The sequence below is a fragment of the Salmo trutta genome, chromosome 20, assembly GCF_901001165.1.
Source record: "Salmo trutta chromosome 20, fSalTru1.1, whole genome shotgun sequence".
NCBI classification, from domain to species: domain Eukaryota; kingdom Metazoa; phylum Chordata; class Actinopteri; order Salmoniformes; family Salmonidae; genus Salmo; species Salmo trutta.
In genome coordinates, this window is record NC_042976.1 from 21,165,986 (window position 1) to 21,191,532 (window position 25,547).

Consider the following 25,547-nt stretch of genomic DNA (forward strand, 5'->3'; position numbering starts at 1 on the left):
GGTCAGGGAGGTGACCAAGAACCTGATGGTCACTCTGACAGAGCTCCAGAGTCCCTCTGTGAAGATGGGAGAACTTAACAGAAGGACAACCATCTCTGCAGCATTCCATCAATCAGTTATTTATGGTAGAGTGGCCAGACAGAAGCCACTCCTCAATAATAGGCACGACAGCTCACTTGGGAGTTTGCCAAAAGGCACCTAAAAGACTCTCAGACCATGAGAAACAAGATTCTCTGGTCTGATGAAACCAAGATCGAACTCTTTGGCCTGAATGCCAAGCGTCTGGAGGAAACTTGGCACCATCCCTACAGTGAAGCATGGTGGTGGCAGAATCATGCTGTGGAGATGTTTTTAGCAGCAGGGACTGGGAGACTAGTCAGGATCGAGGGAAAGATGAATGAAGCAAAGTACAGAGAGCTCCTTGATGAAAACCTGCTCCAGAGTGCTCAGGACCTCAGACTGGGGAGAAGGTTCACCTTCCAGCAGGACAACGACCCTAAGCACATGGCCAAGACAATGCAGGAGTGGCTTAGGGACAAGTCTCTGAATGTCCTTGAGTGGTCCAGCCAGAGCCCCGACTTTAACCCGATCGAACATCTCTGGAGAGACCTGAAAATAGCTGTGCAGCGATGCTCCCCATCCAACCTGACAGAGCTTGAGAGGATCTGCAGAGAAGAATGCAAGAAACTCCCCAAATACAGGTGTGCCAAACTTGTAGCGTCATACCCAAGAAGAAAAGGTTGTAAACGCTGCCAAAGTTGCTTCAACAAAGTACTGAGCAAAGGGTCTGAATACTTATGTAAATGTGATATTTCTAAAAACGTGTTTTTGCTGTCATTATGTGGTATTTTGTGTAGATTGATGAGGGGGAAAACAATTATTTAATCAATTTTAGAATAAGGCTGTAACAACAAAATTTGGAAAAAGGGGTCTGAATACTTCCCAAATGCACTGTATATGTATATGTATGTATGTATATATATATATATATATATATATATATATATATATATATATATATATATATATATATATTTTTTTTTTTTTAAAAACATGATATTTACTTAATACAAGAGTCCGTGCAAAACAACTTGAAAGGAAAAGAAGGATACCCCTTTGGAGTGTCTTAAAAAGGGACACTATTCAGCATTGTAGTTTTTCAATTTAAGACTACAAGTTCCCACATAAGTTACTATCAAACATCATCCAAAGATAGTATTGTATTTTGAGTTGAAAATACCAGATTACAAAGACATTATATAAAACCGTGCTAGATTTCCCACATTTCTGCTATGACAGAACTTTTGCAAGACTGCATCATCCCACAACTAATCAAACAATTTCCATTCACATTTCAGTGATGGCAAACAGTAACATATTCATGAATGATGTGGAGTGAATTGGTAATATATGTCCTGTTAATTGTTTTCAGTGTACAGGATGTCTTTTCTAAAGTGTGCTTGTTTGTGTTTTACTGTATACAGAGGTTGCATACTGAACCCTTAGGCTACTATCAGCAGATAAATAGATTGGTATCATCATAATAATACAACCAACACAGCCAGTACAGTGTGGTCACTTCACGGAATGAATAAAACACTGTTCGCTACACTCAAATGGTTCAAGTTGAATCAACACGAAGCATTGACATTGGCAGGCCCATTATCAACTGATAAACTGCCATTTTGTATCATAAATATAGGCATAAAATATCTTGTCCCCAACCTACATCAGACAGTACATTCAGATATCAGGCAGGTCGACACCTACCATATGGACACACTCCATCTATAGAACTAGTAAAACCTAAGACAGCGAGTCAGAGTCTTCCCTTATCGTTGAATCAGTTGAGAAACAGGTTTGTTTTGACAGTACGACAATACTGAGGTAACCTTTCAATAACGTCTTCTTTCCTTGGCAGTAATCCTCCTTGCAGAAACAAATCTCTTCTCAGAGTCTTTTTGTTTGTTAAGTGTGTGTGTGTGTGTGTGTGTGTGTGTGTTTGACCATCCTTTATGTTACCATAAGGAAAACCATCTCAGTGGAATCGACCCCCTTGAACTCACAATTCATCCTGCAGAAAGAGAGAGAAAAACAAAAAGAGAGAGAGAATGTGATTGTGGTTTGATACACTGAGACAACACAATCCAAAGTCACTTCAACTACCTATTAGCAGTTGAGAAAGATATGGCACATGGAAATCATAAGAGAGCTGTTTATGGAGACAGGTGGGATGGACAGAGTAGCTGAGGGGTGGGTTTAAAAGTTAATGTTCTATAATAGTTGAGTGAAAACATGTATAATGTGTAAGTACTATCTCGATGTAACGTATATCAAAATACTTTATTCTTGCTATGTAACTACTGTAAAAAAAATTAAAAGCCACATATGTCAAATGTGTGTAGAATGTAGAGTGCACTCGGAAAGTATTCAGAACCCTTCACTTTCTCCAAATGTTGTTACGTTACAGCCTTATTCTAAAATGAATGAAATATGGTTTTTTCTTCTCATCAATCTACACACAATGCCCCATAACGACAAAGGGAAAACAGGTTTTTAGAAATACCTTATTTACATAAGTATTCAGACCCTTTGCTATGAGACTAGAAATTGAGCTCAGGTCCATCCTGTTTCCATTGATCATCCTTGAGATGTTTCTACAACTTGGAGTCCATCTGTGGTAAATTAAATTGATTGGACATGATTTGAAAAGGCACACGCCTGTCTATATAAGGTCCCACAGTTGACAGTGCATGTCAGAGCAAGAGCTCCGAAACAGGTTTGTGTCAAGGAACAGATCTGGGGAAGGGTACCAAAAATGTTTTGCAGCATTGAAGGTCTCCAAGAACAGTGGTCTCCATCATTCTTAAATGGAAAAAGTGTGGAACCACCAAGACTCTTCCTAGAGCTGGCCGCCCGGCCAAGATGAGCAATAGTGGGTAAAGGGTCTGAATACTTTTTTATTTTGGTAAAAACCTGTTTTAGCTTTGTCATTATGGGGTATTGTGTGTAAATTGACGAGGGGGAAAAAACGATTTAATCAATTTTACAATAAGGCTGTAACATAAAATGTGGGAAAAGTAAAGGGCTCTGAATGCGTAACAAAAAAGAAAGAATAAAAACATTTATTTTTGTCCTCCGAAGAGGGGCGTGGAAGTGGTGGATGGGCCTAATTTTTTAAATAATAATAATAATAATACTATATTGAAATAAAAACTGTTAGCAGTCATCTTGCCTGAATTAGGTAAGCCAAAGCCCAAAACACACCTAAAAGTCTGTGCCAGAAAATAATATATTTCCGCTTGACTACAAAAGGTAAGCGATAGCTACTAAGATTAAAAAGCAAAACGGTGATTGCAGAGTTGCTGAATTGAGTAAGAAGCTTACCTTGAAGTTGTCCGACTTGCCCTGTAACCATGGAGATAACTGCTGGAGCCTCTGGCGGAGGACGTCTGCGATGTTATTAGCATCCCGGCTGTTGACGTGCTCCCCTCCCTGGTCGCGCTGGGGACAGAGGGATGAAAGGTGGAAGGATGGATGGACATGGAGTGGTAAAGGGATGGATGGAGGGACTAGTTAAGGCACAGTGCTCTGGGGGACTGACTCAATCTCTCTAATAATTTAAATGGTAAACAACTGTAGGCAAGAGATCCTCAAAGAAAAATACAAAATCAAATATACAGTTAAACAAGTTTCAATAAGAATATCTAACTACTGGAACTTCTGATACATAGTATTGAAATGTATTTAACTTACAACTTGTAGCTTGTCCTCTAACAAGGACAGGAATAAGTAAGATAACGATAAGCTGCTATGATGAAAACAAACTCTCATTGCCCCCTCTTTGTCAGGTCGTTAATATGAAAGATAATGTGTTGTCTTCTAAAAAAACTTACCTGGATAAATAACTAACCCATTAAAAAAAGTTACCAATCAGCAGTCTCTTACCTTCTTAGTGCCCAGGTGTGGGTAGAATCGGACGCTGGGATAGGCTGTGATGCCAGCTGACTGACAGGTCTGGTAGTGGGCCTGACAGTCTACTTTCCCTGCCCTCACACTCCCTTTCACCATCTAGAAAAAGAAAGATTGCATCAGAAAAAGCACCCTTTTCCCTATGTAGCGCACTCCTTTTGACCAGGGCCCATAGGGAGACCCATAGCACTCTGGTCAAAAGCAGTGCACTACATAGTGAATAGGGTGCCATTCGGGAAGCAACCAAAGACATGGCCGCCCAGTGAATCAACACTTTAGAACCACTACATTATCCATAGGGCTCTGGTCAAAAGTAATGCACTACTGAATAGCGCACAACTAAGGGCTGTTCTTAGCTGCGAAGCGGAGTATTATTCATGATAAATCACTGGATCCAGTGCCGTGTCTATTTTATGAAACGGTTCCCAACATATTACACAAAGATGAACGTCATGTTTTCAGTAAAAAGTTATTTTAAATGAGTAAATTTGATTTTATTGAATCCTTTCACGAGAGGTTATAGTCTGGACAAAAGCCAGTCGTTAGTTCCATTTCTGAGGTTGCTATAGGGCTGGACGGTATACCAAATTTGATGATATACCGGTATTGATACACGGACCGGTTTGGATTTTTACTTTACCTTCTATAACGGTATTTGAATGTTTAGTTTGTTAAATGGGATACGCCGTGTTTAAAGTTCATTTTTATAGTTGACTTCACTACTTGAGTCATTTCTCTCTCCGCTCTCTCTCGCCATGCACTTTCCACACAGACCTAGCCCCAACCCGTGACTCAAGGAGCACCTTTGTTGTTCTTCAACCACCACGGGAAACTGGCGTTCAGTCTGCACGGTCAATGTAGGACATGCAACAATGTTCAAATCAAATTTTATTGGTCACATACACGTGTTTAGCAGATGTTATTGCAGGTGTAGCGAAGTGCTTGTGTTTCTAGCTACAACAGTGCAGTAATATCTAACAATTTCACAACAATACACACAAATCTAAATAAAGGAATGGAATTAAGAACATAGAAATACTTGGATGAGCAATGTCACAGCGGCATAGACTAAGATACAGTAGAATAGAATATATACATATGAGATGAGTAATGCAAAATATGTAAACATTATTAAAGTGACTAGTGTTCCATTATTAAAAGTAGCCAGTGACTTCAAGTCTATGTATATAGGGCAGCAGCCTCTAATGTGCTAGTGATGCTATTTAACAGTCTGATAGCCTTGAGATAGAAGTTGTTTTTCAGTCTCTTGTGGCCAGCTTTGATGCACCTTTATTGACCTCGCCTTCTGGATGATAGCGGGGTGAACAGGCTGTGGCTCGGGTGGTTGTTGTCCTTGATGATCTCGTTGGCCTTCCTGTGATATCGGGTGCTGCAGGTATCCTGGAGGGCAGGTAGTTTGCCCCCGGTGGCGCATTGTGCAGACAGCACCAGCCTCTGGAGAGCCTTGCGGTTGTGGGCAGTGCAGTTGCCGTACCAGGCGGTGATTCGGCCTGACAAAATGCTCTCAAGTTTGTGAGGGTTTTAGGTGCCAAGACAAATTTCTACAGCCTCCTGAGGTTGAAGAGGCACTGTTGCGCCTTCTTCACCACACTGTCTGTGTGGGTGGACCATTTCAGTTTGTCAGTGATGTGTACGCCGAGGAACTTGAAGCTTTCCACCTTCTACACTGCGGCCCCATCTATGTGGATAGGGGGGGTTTCTGCTGTACTGTTGTGTCGTCTGCAAACTTGATGATTGAGTTGGAGGCGTGCAGGCCACGCAGTCATGGGTGAACAGGGAGGCCAGGAGGGGGCTGAGAACACACCCTTGTGGGGCCCCAGTGTTGAGGATCAGCGAAGTGGAGGTATTGTTTCCTACCTTCACCACCTGGGGGCTGCCGTAAGGAAGTCTAGGACCCAGTTGCACAGGGCGGGGTTCAGACCCAGGGCCTCGAGCTTAATGATGAGCTTGGAGGGTACTATGGTGTTGAATGCTGAGCTATAGTCAATGAACAGCATTCTTACATACAGTGAGGGAAAAAAGTATTTGATCCCCTGCTGATTTTGTACGTTTGCCCACTGACAAAGAAATGATCAGTCTATAATTTTAATGGTAGATTTATTTGAACAGTGAGAGACAGAATAACAAAAAAATCCAGAAAAACACATGTCAACAATTTTATAAATTGATTTGCATTTTAATGAGGGATAATACCACCTAAATCAGTATATTGTTTGTGCAACAGTATCTTCTAAATCAACGAGGAAAAATGTAACGCACTATTATGTTAGCTACATGAAGTACAGTTGAAGTCGGAAGTTTACATACAGTTAGGTTGGAGTCATTAAAACTTGTTTTTCAACCACTCAACAAATGTCTTGTTAACAACCTATAGTTTTGGCAAGTCGGTTAGGATATCTACTTTGTGCATGACACAAGTAATTTTCCCAACAATTATTTACAGACAAATTATTTCACTGTATCACAATTCCAGTGGGTCAGAAGTTTACATACACTAAGTTGACTGTGCCTTTAAACAGCTTGAAAAATTCCAGAAAATTATGTCATGGCTTTAGAAGCTTCTGACAGGCTAATTGACATAATTAGAGTCATTTGGAGGTGTAACTGTGGATGTATTTCAAGGCCTACCTTCAAACTCAGTGCCTCTTTGCTTGACATCATGGGAAAATCTAAATAAATCAGCCAAGACTTCAGAAAAAAAAAAAAAAAATTGGTGACCTCCACAAGTCTGGTTCATCCTTTCCAAATGCAATTTCCAAATGCCTCAAGGTACCGATTTCACTTGTACAAACAATAGTACGCAAGTATAAACACCATGGGAACATGCAGCCGTCATACCGCTCAGGAAGGAGGCGAGTTCTGTCTCCTAAAGAGCGTACTTTGGTGCGAAAAGTGCAACTCAATCCCAGAACAGCAGCAAAAGACCTTGTGAAGATGCTGGAGGAAACAGGTACAAAAGTATCTATATCCACAGTAAAACGAGTCCTATATCGACATAACCTGAAAGGCCGTTCAGCAAGGAAGAAGCCACTGCTCCAAAACCGCCATAAAAAAGCCAGACTCCGGTTTGCAACTGCACATGGGGACAAAGATCGTACTTTTTGGAGAAATGTCCTCTGGTCTGATGAAACAAAAATAGAACTGTTTGGCCATAATGACCATCATTATGTTTGGAGGAAAAAGGGGGAGACTTGCAAGCCCGAAGAACACCATCCCAACCGTGAAGCACGGGGGTGGCAGCATCATGTTGTGGGGGTGCTTTGCTGCAGGAGGGACTGGTGCACTTCACAAAATCGATGGCATCATGAGGAAGGGAAAATGATGTGGATATAATGAAGCAACATCTCCAGACATCAGTCAGGAGTTAAAGCTTGGTCGCAAATGGGTCTTCCAAATGGACAATGACCCCAAGCATACTTCCAAAGTTGTGGCAAAATGGCTTAAGGACAACAAAGTCAAGGTATTGGAGTGGCCGTCACAAAGCCCTGACCTCAATCCAATAGAAAATTTGTGGGTAGAACTGAAAAAGCTTGTGTGAGCAAGGAGGCCTACAAACCTGACTCAGTTACACCAGCTCTGTCAGGAGGAATGGGCCAAAATTCATCCAACTTATTGTGGGAAGCTTGTGGAAGGCTACCTGAAATGTTTGACCCAAGTTATACAATTTAAAGGCAATGCTACCAAATACTAATTCAGTGTATGTAAACTTCTGACCCACTGGGAATGTGATGAAAGAAATAAAAGCTGAAATAAATCACTCTCTCTACTATTATTCTGACATTTCGCATTCTTAAAATAAAGTCGTGATCCTAACTGACCTAAAACAGGGATGATTTACTGGGATTAAATGTCAGGAATTGTGAAAAACTGAGTTTAATGTACTTGGCTAAAGCGTATGTAAACTTCCGACTTCAACTGTTGCTTAGAAAAAACATTAAATGTAGCCTAAGATTATAGGGTCCCCTAGGAAACAGTGTCAAAATTATCAAAAATTTGTGCAGAAAGCTGATGAAAATGCAAAAAATTATTTTGTGTTGAATTGAACAGTATAATACAATCAGAATGGAGAAAGACCTATTGAAATCACTAAGAATGTATGTGTTGCCACCCTTGGGTCACACACTACTCATAAAGCAAATTCAGAACTTTTATTATTAAAAAACACAAAATACCGACAAATCGTCTTTAACATTTTTATAACGTGATATGATATTTTGGTCATAAGGCCCAGCTGTAGGTTGCTAGACAAAAGTGCAGGCTGACTAACGTTCTAATTTGGCAAAGGCTTTGCTTGCTGGTCAACTAAAGCGAACACAATCACATCAAACTCAACCAATCAAACAATGAATTTTATAATAGTAAATAGGGTGCCATTTGGGCACAGACAAAGAGATGGCTGCCCAGTGGCTCAGACACTTCAGAACCATTACATTATTCAGAGCAGAGACACACAAGGCCCTCCATTGTTACTGTGATACTGTTACCAGCCTAGTGATCAAAGTGCAGCACATGTGTGGCGAGGTGATAATGCCCTCGAAGCCGGTGTTTGGAGGATATATATTGGCACGGCTCGTCGAGGGCCAGCAAACCGTGCCAATATATCCTCTAAACAAAGGCTACGAGGGCATTATCACTTTTATACAACGGGTTATCAACATATTGAAATAACGATTTACCGTAACATATTTTCATAAATGTATTCCTACTATTACCACAAGATATATCCCGACACAAATCTAGGTTTGCTACCCGATGCGGCTGGTCGTTCGTTCTATCCGTTCGGTTGCCAGAGACACAACCCAGTTGTTCAGTCTTTTTGATCTGTCTCTATGGACGTTTGTTCTAAATGTTCCATTGCCATACTGGCTGGCAAATATTCTTATCCCTTGCTTGCTAGTCAACTACAGTTAACTTAGTCACTTCAAACAGTGCAGCCCGAATAACAACAGTAGCAGCATTTGTTTAGACATCCATAACAATGAGTTGATGAGGCGCCATTTTGCCAGGCATAGAAAATATGCTCTCCGCTGTTGAAAACTAAATGTTAGTCTAAAAGAAATGTGAGAATGTCTAGATGCTTTTTATAGCGGAGATCAAGTTTATAAATTGCCTGGATGGGTTGACGAGACAGTGGATTGCGCAGTCAGATGGAACAAGGTAAATAGGCATTTTAACTTCATAGATTCAGCCAGTGGTAACTTGTGGAATAGACAGAGGCTGGAATGCGGTTTTAACCAATCAGCATTCAGGATTAGATCCACCCGTTGTATAAAGTACAATAACGTCGCTCTAGCATGAAAATAACAATGTATTCATATTATAACCATGAATAGGGGCCATATTCAGGAAGTGTCTCAGAGTAGATCAGTTGAGCCATTTATATCATAATAAATAAGATTAGCCTACATGGACAGGGGGTGCCTGATCCTAGATCAGCGCTCCTACTCTGATGCTTTATGAAAACGGGTCAAGAAACATGGAGGAGTGGAGAAGATATCTTACCCGAGCGAGGACCTCGAACTCTGGGGCAAAGTGCTGGCATGGTCCACACCACGGAGCATAGAAGTCCACCACCCAGTGATCCGTCCCTCCTATTACCTTGTTCCTGAAGTCATCTGGAGTCAGATCCACTGATGCTCTTGGGAGAGTACTAAGACACAGACGGACAATATATGAATTCCTTTCTGTTGACTACAAATCAGATACAAATGTTCCAATAATGGTGACTGTTAAAAGGCTAGGACAGAAACACAGGCGAGAACTTACCCCACAGCCCAGACTTTGAGAGAGTGAGCATCTCTGTGCCAGCCGTTGTAACTCCTGGTGAAAGAAATAAAAACAGCACTCTTATTTACAGACTTTACAACATAATGTAAACGTTACAATATAATTTAGTGTACATTTTACAACATAACTTACTGTAAACTTTACAAAATGTAAGCCATATGTACACTTTACAACATGTAAACTTAGTGTAACCTGTAGAACACGTAAACAGTAACTATAGTAAGACTGAAAGAACAGTACGGTACATACTGGTATACGTCTCGTCGGTTGGCGTTCTGAGGGTAGAGGCGTATCTCAGGGTAGGCTCTGACACCCTCTCCTTGGCAAAAGGAGTGGTGTTTCTGACAGTCTATCGTCCCCACCTTTATCATACCATTTACCGCCTGAGAAGAGACATCAGCAGACAGAAAACCAGGGAGAAAACTAATTTTCGCTAGAGTGGATTAACATTTAGAAAATCTTCTTGACAAATGCATTAAGTTGGATTTGTTGATTACACCCACCCACCCTAGAATAAAATGAGATAATGCTAATATTTTATCTTGATAGATATCATGCATCTCTCTCCATCTATGCTAGATTCAAGCCCCCCATATCCAGAGAACACGTCAGTGTTAGCTCTGTTGCTGTACCTACTGCCCTACCTGTGCCATCCTCCTCCACTCCGGCAGCAGGGCCGGGCAGGGCCCACACCAGAGGGCAAAGAAGTCTACCATCCTACTGCCTATTACCTAGTAGGTATTCTATACAGCCTATAGCCTACCACCCTACAATCCACTACCTACCCGTGCCATCCTCCTCCACTCAGGCAGCAGGGCCTGACAGGGCCCACACCACGGGGCATAGAAGTCCACCATCCAGGTCTCGCTGTGTTTTCTCCTCTTCACCAGCTCTGCAAAGCTGTCTGGGTCCATGGTCACCACAGTGGGGTCAACCAAGTCCTGGAAGAGTGGGGAGAAAGAAGAGTCACTACAGTAGGGATGTACTGTATAACAGTAACAGTAACAGACAATTCAGACTATTGGCAATGGGAGAGTGCTACATTTCCTCCACAAGGTACAGGAAGTAACTATGTTGAGTCTCTTAGTTTTAAACCTTTGTGGCACTATAAGGACTGGCCCGATACTGTGAACTAGGCCAATGGTAAGCTTCTCACCTGTATGAACTCCAGGATTCCGTCAGCAGAGTGATGTCCCTCATACTCATGGATGGAGGACTTGTTAAAGATGACCGTGGTCGGGTAAGCATGGATATTATACTGAAAACACAAACACAACATTACTGGTAGCTAGTACTACTTTTGATTAAATATCACAGTGGTTGCGTAGGCGTGGACTGAAAACAGCCACATAGGACATACAGTACGTTACATAACTGTGGTAGCCACTGCCACTTTCAGTTATCCATCAAAACCACAAACACATTTCATTTGGTTCATACTCAGGGATGTGATCAGGATATAAAATAGAACATCTTTATTTTGGCCAGGAAAAGTGGATACTGAGCTCAACACACAATCACAGGTGACAGGGCTGGAATGATGGCCCTAGTATGGCTCTACGCCACAGCCAGAGGAATGATAGCCCTACACCTAGCCTTGCTACAACACAGCCAGAGGAATGATAGCCCTACACCTAGCCTTGCTACAACACAGCCAGAGGAATGATAGCCCTACACCTAGCCTTGCTACAACACAGCCAGAGGAATGATGGCCCTACACCTAGCCTTGCTACAACACAGCCAGAGGAATGATGGCCCTACACCTAGCCTTGATACAACACAGCCAGAGGAATGATAGCCCTACACCTAGCCTTGCTACAACACAGCCAGAGGAATGATAGCCCTACACCTAGCCTTGCTACAACACAGCCAGAGGAATGATAGCCCTACACCTAGCCTTGCTACAACACAGCCAGAGGAATGACGGCTCTACTATGCCTGTATGCCATACAGCCCAGAGGAATGACGGCTCTACTATGCCTGTATGCCATACAGACCAGAGGAATGACAGCTCTACTATGCCTGTATGCCATACAGACCAGAGGAATGACAGCTCTACTATGCCTGTATGCCATACAGACCAGAGGAATGACAGCTCTACTATGCCTGTATGCCATACAGACCAGAGGAATGACAGCTCTACTATGCCTGTATGCCATACAGACCAGAGGAATGACAGCTCTACTATGCCTGTATGCCAAACAGCCCAGAGGAATGACAGCTCTACTATGCCTGTATGCCATACAGCCAGAGAAATGACAGCTCTACTATGCCTGTATGCCATACAGATCAGAGGAATGACAGCTCTACTATGCCTGTATGCCATACAGCCAGAGAAATGACAGCTCTACTATGCCTGTATGCCAAACAGCCCAGAGGAATGACAGCTCTACTATGCCTGTATGCCAAACAGCCCAGAGGAATGACAGCTCTACTATGCCTGTATGCCATACAGCCAGAGAAATGACAGCTCTACTATGCCTGTATGCCATACAGCCCAGAGGAATGACAGCTCTACTATGCCTGTATGCCATACAGCCAGAGAAATGACAGCTCTACTATGCCTGTATGCCATACAGCCAGAGAAATGACAGCTCTACTATGCCTGTATGCCATACAGCCAGAGAAATGACAGCTCTACTATGCCTGTATGCCATACAGCCAGAGAAATGACAGCTCTACTATGCCTGTATGCCATACAGCCCAGAGGAATGACAGCTCTACTATGCCTGTATGCCATACAGCCAGAGAAATGACAGCTCTACTATGCCTGTATGCCATACAGCCAGAGAAATGACAGCTCTACTATGCCTGTATGCCATACAGCCCAGAGAAATGACAGCTCTACTATGCCATACAGCCCAGAGAAATGACAGCTCTACTATGCCATACAGCCCAGAGAAATGACAGCTCTACTATGCCTGTATGCCATACAGCCAGAGAAATGACAGCTCTACTATGCCTGTATGCCATACAGCCAGAGAAATGACAGCTCTACTATGCCTGTATGCCATACAGCCCAGAGAAATGACAGCTCTACTATGCCTGTATGCCATACAGCCCAGAGAAATGACAGCTCTACTATGCCTGTATGCCATACAGCCAGAGAAATGACAGCTCTACTATGCCTGTATGCCATACAGCCAGAGAAATGACAGCTCTACTATGCCATACAGCCCAGAGGAAAGCAATGCTACCGGAATAAATAGTCATACTAAGTCCATTGGATGAAACGCATATTATTTACTTCAATCATAAATACCTTCATTATAGTGAGAAATTATGTCATACAGTAGGGCCATGATTTGGGGACATAGTTAAACTGTCTTGCATGGCTGGCTCCTCAATACTAGCCTAGTTGGCAGTCTTCTTAGCTAACATTCCACTCATATTACACCGCATCATATGCACACGACATGGAATACAAGAAGTGGAATGCTAGCTAAACAGACTGGCAACCAGGCTCCCTCAATACATCTAGGCAGATATTGTGGAATACATAGAAGAATAGCACATCTAGGGGTTTTGGGTTTACGTTTGGCATGTTCTCCCGACACTCACCATGCTGCAGAGTCTCTCGTGCACGGTGCAGTCCAGCGTTCCAAACTTCATCTGACCAAACAGCTGGATCGAGGCTTTCCTCAGCTCAGGGAGGAGAGCACGACAGGGCGGACACCACTACAAGGAAACAGTATATTAGTATTTGTTCATGGACCGCACCCAATGTCTCAGCCAACTCAACAGGATCTAGTCCACTTTACACAACAATAATGTCTGTTTACTTTCAGGGATTAATGTTAGTCACCAACAGATTATTATTTTAATAGTCACACCTACCTTATGACTACCGACCCGTAGCACTCACATCTGTAGCCATGAAGTGCTTTGAAAGGCTGGTCATGGCTCACATCAAAACCATTATCCCAGACCCACTCCAATTTGCATACCACCCCAACAGAGCCACAGATGATGCAATCTCTATTGTACTCCACACTGCCCTTTCCCACCAGGACAAAAGGAACACCTATGTGAGAATTCTATTCATTGACTAGAGCTCAGCGTTCAACACCATAGTGCCCTCAAAGCTCATCAATAAGCTAAGGACCCTGGGACTGACCACCTCCCTCTGCAACTGGATCCTGGACTTCCTGACGGGCCGCCCCCAGGTGGTAAGGAACAACACATCCGTCACGCTGATACTCAACACGGGGGCCACTCAGGGGTGAGTGCTCCTGTAGTCCCCTCTTGTACTCTCTGTTCATTCATGACTGCATGGCCAGGCACGACTCAAACACCATCATCAAGTTTGCCGATGACACAACAGTGGTAGGCCTGATCACCGACAATGACGAGAGCCTATAGGGAGGAAGTCAGAGACCTGGCCGTGTGGTGCCAGGACAACATCCTCTCCCTCAACATGATCAAGACAAAGGAGATGATTGTGGGCTACAGGAAAAAGAGGACAGAGCATGCCCCCATTCTCATCGATGGCGCTGTAGTGAAGCAGGTTGAGAGCTTCCAGTTCCTTGATGTCCACATCACCAACAAACTAACATGGTCCAAGCACACCAAGACAGTCGTGAAGAGGGCACGACAAAATCTATTCCCCTCAGGAGACTGAAAAGATTTGGCATGGGTCCTCAGATCCTCAAAAGGTTCTACAGCTGCACCATCGAGAGCATCCTGACTGGTTGCATCACTGCCTGGTAGGTTAACTGCTCGGCCTCCGACCGCAAAGCACTACAGAGGGTAGTGCGTACGGCCCAGTACGTCACTGGGGCCAAGCTTCCTGCCATCCAGGACCTCTATATCAGGTGGTATCAGAGAAAGGGCCAAAAAATTGTGAAAGACTCCAGCCACCCGAGTCATAGACTGTTCTCTCTGCTACCGCACGGCAAGCGGTACCGGAGTGCCACGTCTAGGTCAAAAAGGCTTCGTAGCAGCTTCTACCCCCAAGCCATAAGACTCCTGAACAGCTAATCAAAGGGCTACCCAGACCCTCTTTAACGCTGCTGCTACTCTCTGTTTATAATCTATGCAAAGTCACTTTAACTCTACCTACATGTACATATTACCTCAATTACCTTGACTAACTGCCCCTGCACATCGACTCTGTAACGGCACCCCCGTATATAGCCTCGCTATTGTTATTTTACTGTTGCTTTTTAATTATTTGTTACTTTTATATTTTTTACTTAATACTTATTTTTTCATTGTTGGTTAAGGGCTTGTAAGTAAGCAAGCATTTCACTGTAAGGTCTACACCTGTTGTATTCGGCGCATGTGACAAACGCGTAGTCAACCCGTAGTCAACCCGTAGTCAACTGTGAACATCGATAAGCAAGTAGAGTATTAGTCACTAACATTAGGCTGGTACTTACAGGAGCAAAGAAGTCAACTAGCCAGGGCTCCTTTCCATCACTGGGGAAGTTCTCTGGTCTCAGAGTGGTGACATGGGCGCTGACACTCTCCTTAGCAAACGCTATGATGTTATACAGCACATCCTTCCCTGCGAGAACAGAAACAGTTTCCCATTTATAAGAAATATATTGGAAATATTACTCACTCAAGCTCTCATGAAAAACAAAACAAGAATAACAAAATACATTTTATTGAACCTTTATTTAACTAGGAAAGTCAGTTACGAACAAATTCTTATTTGTAATGACAGCCTACCCCGGCCAAACCCGGACGACGCTGGGCCAATTGTGGCCGGATGTGATGCAGCCTGGATTCGAACCAGGTACCACTGAGATGCAGTGTCTTAGACCACTGCGCCACTCGGGAGCCCCCCCCGAGTAGATATACAAAATGTGCATATGTATACAACAACCAGTGAAAAGGAATGCCAAGTGAAATACAGAGATAAAATACCAAAATCGATTGAGTTCGAATAAGACGTTGACTTACCATGGTGTATCTCAAAGTCATGAATCCCAAGGCCTTTGAAGACAGCGATGCAGGGCTTTTGAATGTAGAAGGAGGCGCATAGTTCTGAGTCAGTAAGGCAGTCCACCTTTCCCACCTGAGAAAAAGCACAGAGTACTGGCAGTATTAAACATCCAGACTGAATCAGTGACGTGAATGAACAGTGAATCAGAGCGATATTCATTGTGGATTTCAGACCTTACCAGTATGTTGGCTGCCTTCAGAAGAGCCTTGAGCTTCTTATACTCATGAGATGCCATGGTCTTCTGTCCGAAAGAAAAACTGACCAGCCACCGATGATGGGCCAGTTTACTCTACAGAGACCGATGGAGAATAGAATAGGACAGAATAACTGTATTTTTCCTAAATATTTCAGCATCACCACTAAAGGTGTTTTCCTCAACTGAAATCATGTCAGACAACAGATTATTTCATGTCAACTATATGTGGTTATTTTTAGTAGGTAGGTATATTATTACTAGGAAGAGGAAAGAACATCCACAACATTCGAGCCGGCCTCCAACTGTGACAACTGAGTCTGCCTCTCACAGATTGGACAGCACAGAGGACGCTGCACTACGACATAACCCCCCATGAGGCACAATAAACATATGGTTGTACGAGATGGCAATACAGATTTTTACTGTACGTTAGATTTGATTATTGGGTTATTATTACTGTACCTGGAAGGTTTCCTTAGTAAGAGGCTCTAGGTCAGGCAGATGCTGCATCACCTCTCCATAGATCTCTCTGGTATCCAAACTCTGCAGGAACTGTTGTGATGAAACCAATGTTTGTTGTAAAACTGGGCTTTCAGAACAGTCACGATTCTATCATCTCATGTCAATAAAACATAAAAGTGTTCTCTTAGCCATGTATGGTGAGGCTTCTTCCTAAACCCATCCTGGGTTTCTCCTTCTCACTTACAAATACATTTCATGTTATCCTTTGGGCCTCTCTTACCAGCACGCTGCCCTTGTTCTTCAGTGAACTGCCAGGGGGGAAGAAGGCTGTGGTGCTGGTGGTCACCTCAAAGCTGTCACACAACTCAGCCTGTGTTGAGCAGTCCATCCAGCCCACGTTCACTAGACCTTCCTGAAGAGGACACAAGAGAAGAGACATATTTCAGTCACAATAACAATGTATGCTCATGGGAAGGTAAACATACAGCATGGGATCAATGAGGACTTACCAACATTCCTGCTAATTTTTGCCTCGTCTGTGACTCTAGACAGTCTATGAAGAGATCAAACACAGATCATATTTTAACTGTATAGAAAATACAATTCATACCATATTGGTTTCACTAATTCTGACTAAAAGTCTATTTGTAAACATGACAAAGCATCTCAACATAACCCTTAACAGCCTGTCTTACCTCCTGAGTCAGCACAGAAGGTGATCAGCCATCCAACTCCAGATGAAAATGCTGCCTCAATCTCGGTGAAGACATTGCCTTGCCACAGCTCTGTAACTCTGCTCTTCACAAACTGCATGCCAAACTTAGTCAAACTCTTCTTGGCCCTATCTCCAAAGTATTTCTCTGGATTCTATTGGGACGACAGAAAGGGATGCGTTTTAGAGGGTTGTTCCTAACGCCGTGATCAGTGAGTGATACGTAGCCCGTTTAAAACAGATTGAATGATGTGCTAAAACAAGGCTACGTGATGCATGACAGAGCTATCCTAAAAGACAGCTGAGACGTTTCTCCTACCATTCCAGCTTTGTAAATGTAGAGGCTGGGGTAGCTGTTGATGCCGTTGCTGCGACACAGTCTGTTGTTGTCTCCGCAGTTCACTGCTCCTATCCTGATCACTCCATCCATCTCCTTAGCAAACTCCCTCCACTGCGGACACACACACACACAGAGTAACATAGATAACAATTATCAAAAGATAAATGAAGACGACTTAAAAAAAAGGTACCATCTGCAATATCTACCACTGTTCAATGGACATTTTAATGAAGTATATGAAACAACCAATGAATAGCAGTAAATATTGCAGAATGCACGTTTACAGTGAGTGAGGAAAGTATTACCGTGGGAGCCAGCTCGTGACAGTGATGACAACGAGGGAAGTAGAAGTTGACAAACCAGAGTTCCCCAGAGTTCACTGCTGCATCTATGGTAGTAGAGCCAGTATCATAACAACAAACATACCCCAACAAGAAAAGATGGCTCTGAAGGTTCAGAATAGTGTGACATCACTTACCGAAGTCTCCCCTATCTAAAGTGACAATCTCTAGGTCATCATCGTAGATACCTGCAGAAAGAGTACGATGACAAGTCACATCAACATCCTGAGGAAATGACTGAAATTGTTGCATGTTAGCAGTGGCTTATCAATCCCCTTCATATTTCTTGTCAATGTTTACATTTCACATTCTTAGACTACCCTAAAAAAACGATTTACCAAATTCATTTCTATAGTAGTTCCAGCTCTCATATCGTCCTCCTCCCTGCTGCTCGTCCTGCAGACCCTTCTCTCCATACTTGTCATACTTCTTCCTCAGATCGTCATCCTTCAAAACTTCATAGGCTCGGGTTACCTTCAGGAACTTGTCGTGGGCAGTTTCATCATGCTGGACAATGAGAGCAACAAATCAAGTACTGGACTTTGTGGAAAATACCTAGTCTGCTACCAGACGTGGTTGTGCTGTTTTGTTGTGACAATGACCATAGAATTAAGAAAAACAGCAAAAACAGAACTGGGACCAGACTAGGAAATCACCAGTATGTTGTGATATGTTATAGCCTATGAGAAAAGTTACATTTTAACATGTTATAACACACACAGTCAAAAGGTTTGGACACACCTACTCATTCAAGGGTTTTTCTTAATTTTACTATTTTCTACATTGTAGAATTATAGTGAAGACATCAAAACTATGAAATAACCCCAAAAAAGTGTAAAACAATTCTTCAAAGTAACCACCCTTTGCCTTGATGACAGCTTTGCACACTCTTGGCATTCTCTCAACCAGCATCATGGAGGTAGTCACCTGGGATGCAATTCAATTAAACAGGTGTGCCTTGTTAAACAGTTAATTTGTGGAATTTCTTTCCTTCTTAATGCATTTGAGCCAATCAGTTGTGTTTTGACAAGGCAGGGTTGGTATCAGGAAGTAAGCTCTATTTGGTAAAAGACCAAGTCCATATTATGGCAAGAACAGCTCAAATAAGCAAAGAGAAACGACAGTCCATCTTTACTTTAAGACATGAAGGTCAGTCAATCTGGAAAATTTCAAGAACTTTGAAAGTTTCTTCAAGTGCAGTCGCAAAAACCATCAAGCGCTAGGAGGAAACTGGCTCTCATGAGGATCGCCACAGGAAAGGAAAACCCAGAGTTACCTCTGCTGCAGAGGATACGTCCATTAGGAGTTACCAGCCTCAGAAATCTGCAATTAACTGCACCCAAGATTGCAGCCCAAATAAATACTTCAGAGTTCAAGTAACAGATACATCTCAACATGAGGTCGACCGATGATTTTTCAATGCAGATACCTATTATTGGAGGACCAAAAAAAGCAGATACCGATGAAATCGGCATATATATGTGGCAAAGAAGGGGGTCGAGTGATAAATGGCAGATATGTGAGAACAGAACTAATAAATGGGATCTGCCCTATCACTAAAATGGCCACCCCGATCAGAACTACAGATCACAAAACGGCCGACTCCCAAAACTACAATTCCCAGAAGCAAGGGGAACCCTCAGAAGGTGGGGCCGATCCACAGATAAGGGGTCAAGACAAACCAGGAAGAGAGAGAAAGAGCTGGAAGGATCTGTGAACCATAGAGAAATGTATGTATGTATGTATGTATGTATGTATGTATGTATGTATGTATGTATGTATGTATGTATGTATGTATGTATATATACACACACACACACACACACACACACACACACACACACACACACACACACAGCTCAAAAATATAAAGGGAACACTTAACACAATGTAACTCCAAGTCAATCACACTTCTGTGAAATCAAACTGTCCACTTAGGAAGCAACACTGATTGACAATAAATTTCACATGCTGTTGTGCAAATGGAATAGACAACAGGTGGAAATTATAGGCAATTAGCAAGACACCCCCAATAAAGAAGTGGTTCTGCAGGTGGGGACCACAGACCACTTCTCAGTTCCTATGCTTCCTGGCTGATGTTTTGGTCACTTTTGAATGCTGGCGGTGCTTTCACTCTAGTGGTAGCATGAGACGGAGTCTACAACCCACACAAGTGGCTCAGGTAGTGCAGCTCATCCAGGATGGCACATCAATGCGAGCTGTGGCAAGAAGGTTTGCTGTGTCTGTCAGCGTAGTGTCCAGAACATGGAGGCGCTACCAGGAGACAGGCCAGTACATCAGGAGACGTGGAGGAGGCCGTAGGAGGGCAACAACCCAGCAGCAGGACCGCTACCTCCGCCTTTGTGCAAGGAGGAGCAGGAGAAGCACTGCCAGAGCCCTGCAAAATGACCTCCAGCAGGCCACAAATGTGCATGTGTCTGCTCAAATGGTCAGAAACAGACTCCATGAGGGTGGTATGAGGGCCCGACGTCCACAGGTGGGGGTTGTGCTTACAGCCCAACACCGTGCAGGACGTTTGGCATTTGCCAGAGAACACCAAGATTGGCAAATTCGCCACTGGCGCCCTGTGCTCTTCACAGATGAAAGCAGGTTCATACTGAGCACATGTGACAGACGTGACAGAGTCTGGAGACGCCGTGGAGAACAGTCTGCTGCCTGCAACATCCTCCAGCATGACCGGTTTGGCGGTGGGTCAGTCATGGTGTAGGGTGGCATTTCTTTGGGAGGGCCGCACAGCCCTCCATGTGCTCGCCAGAGGTAGCCTGACTGCCATTAGGTACCGAGATGAGATCCTCAGACCCCTTGTGAGACCATATGCTGGTGCGGTTGGCCCTGGGTTCCTCCTAATGCAAGACAATGCTAGACCTCATGTGGCTGGAGTGTGTCAGCAGTTCCTGCAAGAGGAAGGCATTGATGCTATGGACTGGCCCGCCCGTTCCCCAGACCTGAATCCAATTGAGCACATCTGGGACATCATGTCTCGCGCCATCCACCAACGCCACGTTGCACCACAGACTGTCCAGGAGTTGGCGGATGCTTTAGTCCAGGTCTGGGAGGAGATCCCTCAGAAGACCATCCGTCACCTCATCAGGAGCATGCCCAGGCGTTGTAGGGAGGTCATACAGGCACGTGGAGGCCACACACACTACTCATTTTGACTTGTTTTAAGGACATTACATCAAAGTTGGATCAGCCTGTAGTGTGGTTTTCCACTTTAATTTTGAGTGTGACTCCAAATCCAGACCTCCATGGGTTGATAAATTGGATTTCCATTCATTATTTTTGTGTGATTTTGTTGTCAGCACATTCAACTACGTAAAGAAAAAAGTATTTAATAAGATTATTTCATTCATTCAGATCTAGGATGTGTTATTTTAGTGTTCCCTTTATTTTTTTGAGAAGTATATATATATATATATATATATGCTGGATTTACCGTGTATGAGCTGAACTGTTTGGACTTACCTGTTGGCGTTTGGACCTGGACCTATCGAAAACTCGATTCGTGTACCGAACCCTGCTATCCTTGACCTTGCCTGGGTGGACCAGGACGGAGAAACAAACACACAGGTACTGTCCTGTTCGAAATAACTCTCATTCTGCTGTGATTTGGTGACAGTTTCCCACTTAATTTGTGACAAACGCTCCTAAGCTTGAAGAGATTTGCCACAATATATATTTGTAATAATGACAATTACAACAATACTGAATGAACACATTTTAACTAAAATCTATTTACTCTCAAATAAATAATGAAACATGTTCAATTTGGTTTAAATAATGCAAAAACACAGTGTTGGAGAAGTAAAAGTGCAATATGTGCCATGTAAAAAAGCTAACGTTTAAGTTCCTTGCTCAGAACATATGAAAGCTGGTGGTTCAATATTCCCAGGTCTTCAATATTCCCAGTTAAGAAGATTTAGGTTGTAGTTATTATAGGAATTATGACACGTTGACTATTTCTCTCTATACCATTTGTATCTCATATACCTTTGACTATTGGATGTTGTTATAGGCACTTTAGTATTGCCAGCCTAAGCTCGGTAGTTGATAGGCTTGAAGTCATAAACAGCGCTGTATATCATGCATTGCTAAGAGCGGCTGGCAAATGCAGTAGTGCTGTTTGAATGAATGCTTATGAGCCTGCTGCTGCCTACCACTGCTCAGTCAGACTGCTCTATGAAATCATAGACTTAATTATAATAAACACAGAAATACGAGCCTTTGGTCATTAATATGGTCAAATCCGGAAACTATAATTTAGAAAACAAAACATTTATTCTTTCAGTGAAATACAGAACTGTTCCGTATTTTATCGAACGGGTGGCAACCCTAAGTCTAAATATTGCTGTTACATTGCACAACCTTCAATGTTTGTCATAATTACATAAAATTCTAGCAAATTAATTATGGTCTTTGTTAGGAAGAAATGGTTTTCACATAGTTCGCAACGAGCCAGGCGGCCCAAACTGTTGCATATACCCTGACTCTGCTTGCACTGAACGCAAGAGAAGTGAAACAATTTCCCCTGTTAAAAGAAATTGTTAGCAGGCAATGTTAACTAAAAAATATATACTTCTGTGTATTGATTTTAAGAAAGGCATTGATGTTTACGGTTAGGTACATTTGTGCAACGGTTGTGCAATTTTGTTAAATCTTTACTCGTTTGGCAAAGTTGAAGTAGGCTGTGATTCGATAAATTAACAGGCACGGCATTGATTATATGCAACGCAGGACAAGCTAGTCAACCTAGTAATATCATCAACCATGTGTAGTTAACTAGTGATTATGTGAAGATTGATTGTTTTTTATAAGTTAAGTTTAATGCTAGCTAGCAACTTACCTTGGCTCCTTGTAGCCACAAGGTCCTTTTGACGCTACACTCGCATAACAGGTGGTCAGCCTGCCACGCAGTCTCCTCGTGGATTGCAACGTAATCGGCGTCCAAAAAGGCCGATTACCGATTGTTATGAAACCGTGAAATCGGCCCCAATTAAATCGGCCATGCCGATTTAATCGGTAAACCTCTAATTTTAACATTAACTGTTCAGAGGAGACCGTGTGAATCAGGCCTTCATGGTCAAATTGCTGCAAAGAAACCACTACTAAAAGGACACCAGTATGAAGAAGAGACTTGCTTGAGCCAAGAAACACGAACAATGGACATTACACCGTAGGAAATGTGTGCTTTGGTCTGGAGTCCAAATTGGAGATTTTTGGTTCCAACCGCGCGGTGTGGGTGAACGGATGATCTCCGCACGTGTATTTCCCACCGTAAACCATGGAGGAAGAGGTGTGATCGTGTGGGGTGCTTTGCTGGTGCCACTGTCAGTGATTTATTTAGAATTCAAGGCACACTTAACCAGCATGGCTACCACAGCATTCTGCAGCAATAAGCCATCCCATCTGGTTTGGGCTTAGTAGGACTACCATTTGTTTTTCAACAGGACAATGACCCAATACACCTCCATGCTGTGTAAGGGCTATTTGATCAAGAAAGGAGAGTGATGAGTGCTGCATCGGACGACATGGCCACCACAATCACCCCGACCTCAACCAAATTGAGATAATTTGGGTTGAGTCGGACCGCAGAGTGAAGGAAAAGCAGCCAACAAGTGCTCAGCATATGTGGGAACTCCTTCAAGACTGTTGGAAAAGCATTCCAGGTGAAGCTGGTTGAGAGAATGCCAAGAGTGTGCAAAGCGGTCAAAGACAAAGGGTGACTACTTTGAAGAATCTAAAACATTTTGATTTGTTTAACTTTTTGTTACATGATTCCATTTGTGTTATTTCTTAGTTTTGATGTCTTCACTGTTATTATACAACATATAAAATAGTAAAAATAAAGAAAAACACTTGAATGAGTAGGTGTTCTAAAACCTTTGACCGGTAGTGTATATCTATAGGGCAGGCTACTCACTGGGTTTTTATCCGGGTGCATGATCAGAGCTAGCTTTTTGAAGGCTTGTCGTATCTCTCTGGTTGTGGCTTCTCTGGACACCTTCAATAACTTATAGTAATCCTCATCAGAGGACACAGAAGCAACCAGACAACTGAAGACAATCAGTGATCCCAGTAACATTCTGCTCCAAGGCATCTGCTGATTCTGAACTTGACAAGCTTGTCGTGATTTTGCTGGTGGTAGAGATTCCATTGCCACAGGTCTCAGTAAACACAGTGTTTCAGTGCTGAATCTCTGAAGTTGTTAGTGTCACACACACCTCACGCCAGGTAGGATAAGGAACCCCAGTATGTTTTGCAGTCTGTCTATGGAGTGAAATATCAAAATAATTCCAAAGTGATTTTTCAGAAAGTTCTCAACTAGAGACATGATTACATGGTGACAAAATGTGCCAAGTTAGCAAGCTAAAACAAATGAAGCTAGCCAACTAGCTATGAACACAGATGTAACACTTATTTAAATCAGATTGTTTCTTTGCAGAAACGCCAAATCATAATCATAAAATCAATTACTTCTTTAAAAGCGGTTCTGTAAAGCTAGCTGGACTAGCTAGCTCTATCAGTACAGAGCCCACACTAGCTGCCTAACAAGTAACGTTAGCTAGCTAAGTTAACGTTATTGCAGCTACCTACCTCATCATTGAGATCAGATCTTTTCTTTTCTTATCTATTAAATGCACATACTCTGAAATCTTGCAAATTAACGTTACCTTGACCGAGTGAATTGTTGGCCCACTTCTTATCCGGGTTTGGGTCCGGGAGTCGCCGGGTGGTAAGCGTTGAGTTGGCTAAACTAACTAGAATCTTCACGGTGGTTGAGTGACGTAATCACGTCCGGAAACAGAGCCCCTGCCCATAACGGTTGTCACTAGTTACCACCAATGGTTACCACAGCCATAAAAACGATATCGTAAAAATGTATTTGCTTTTTTATCTTAATTTAAGGTTAGGGTTGGTAGTGTGGTTAACGTTACGGTTAAAGTTAGGGTTAGGTTTAAAATCACCCCATCTCTCTCTCTCTCTCCATCTCTCTCTGCATGTCTCATTGTACCCTGATAGGCCTGTATCCCTCTGATTCCCTTGATCGACTTCATAAGCAACCTTATCATTAAGTGTTTTTGAGCTGTAGGCTATACAGTGTTCCACAACAAGAAACATACTGTATAATGAGTTGCAGTCAAATGTTTGGACACCTACTCATTCCAGGGTTTTTCTTTATTTTATTATTTTCTACATTGTAGAATTATAGTGAAGAAATCAAAAATATGAAATAACACATATGGAAAAATGTAGTAACCAAAAAAGTGTTAAACAAATCAAAATATATTTTATATTTGAGATTCTTCAAAGTAGCCACCCTTTGCCTTGATGACAGCTTTGCACACTCTTGGCATTCTCTCAACCAGCTTCATGAGGTAGTCACCTGGAATGCATTTCAATCAACAGGTGTCCCTTGCTAAAAGTTAATTTGTGGAATTTCTTTCCTTCTTAATGCGTTTGAGCCAATCAATTGTGTTGTGACAAGGTAGGGGTGGTATACAGAAGATAGCTCTATTTGGTAAGTTACCAAGTAGATATTATGTCAAGAACAGCTCAAATAAACAAAGAGAAATGACAGTCCATCATTACTTTAAGACATGAAGGTCAGAACTCTTAAATTGCAGTCGCAAAAACCATCAAGTGCTATGATGAAAATGGCTCTCATGAGGGCCACCACAGGAAAGGAAGACCCAGAGTTACGTCTGCTGCAGAGGATAAGTTCATTAGATTTACTATCCTCA

The 25,547-nt window shown here is 42.7% G+C and overlaps 1 protein-coding gene across 1 annotated transcript; it reads right to left on the bottom strand.

Moving 5' to 3' along the window:
• Window positions 1-1,054: 1,054 nt before the first annotated feature.
• Window positions 1,055-24,578, bottom strand: LOC115155668 (dnaJ homolog subfamily C member 10). Its single transcript, XM_029702532.1, has 22 exons — window positions 24,477-24,578; window positions 23,726-24,072; window positions 18,123-18,291; window positions 17,922-17,972; window positions 17,749-17,831; window positions 17,423-17,554; window positions 17,087-17,258; window positions 16,901-16,944; window positions 16,672-16,803; window positions 16,392-16,481; window positions 15,912-16,022; window positions 15,691-15,805; window positions 15,162-15,289; window positions 13,342-13,458; window positions 10,937-11,038; window positions 10,566-10,721; window positions 10,030-10,163; window positions 9,760-9,813; window positions 9,496-9,643; window positions 3,949-4,071; window positions 3,388-3,504; window positions 1,055-2,074 (listed from the first exon to the last, which is right to left on the bottom strand). Exons 2-22 carry the CDS (start codon window positions 23,957-23,959, stop codon window positions 2,063-2,065), a joined length of 2,424 nt encoding a protein of 807 aa, XP_029558392.1. The 5' UTR covers window positions 23,960-24,072; window positions 24,477-24,578; the 3' UTR covers window positions 1,055-2,062.
• Window positions 24,579-25,547: the final 969 nt, after the last annotated feature.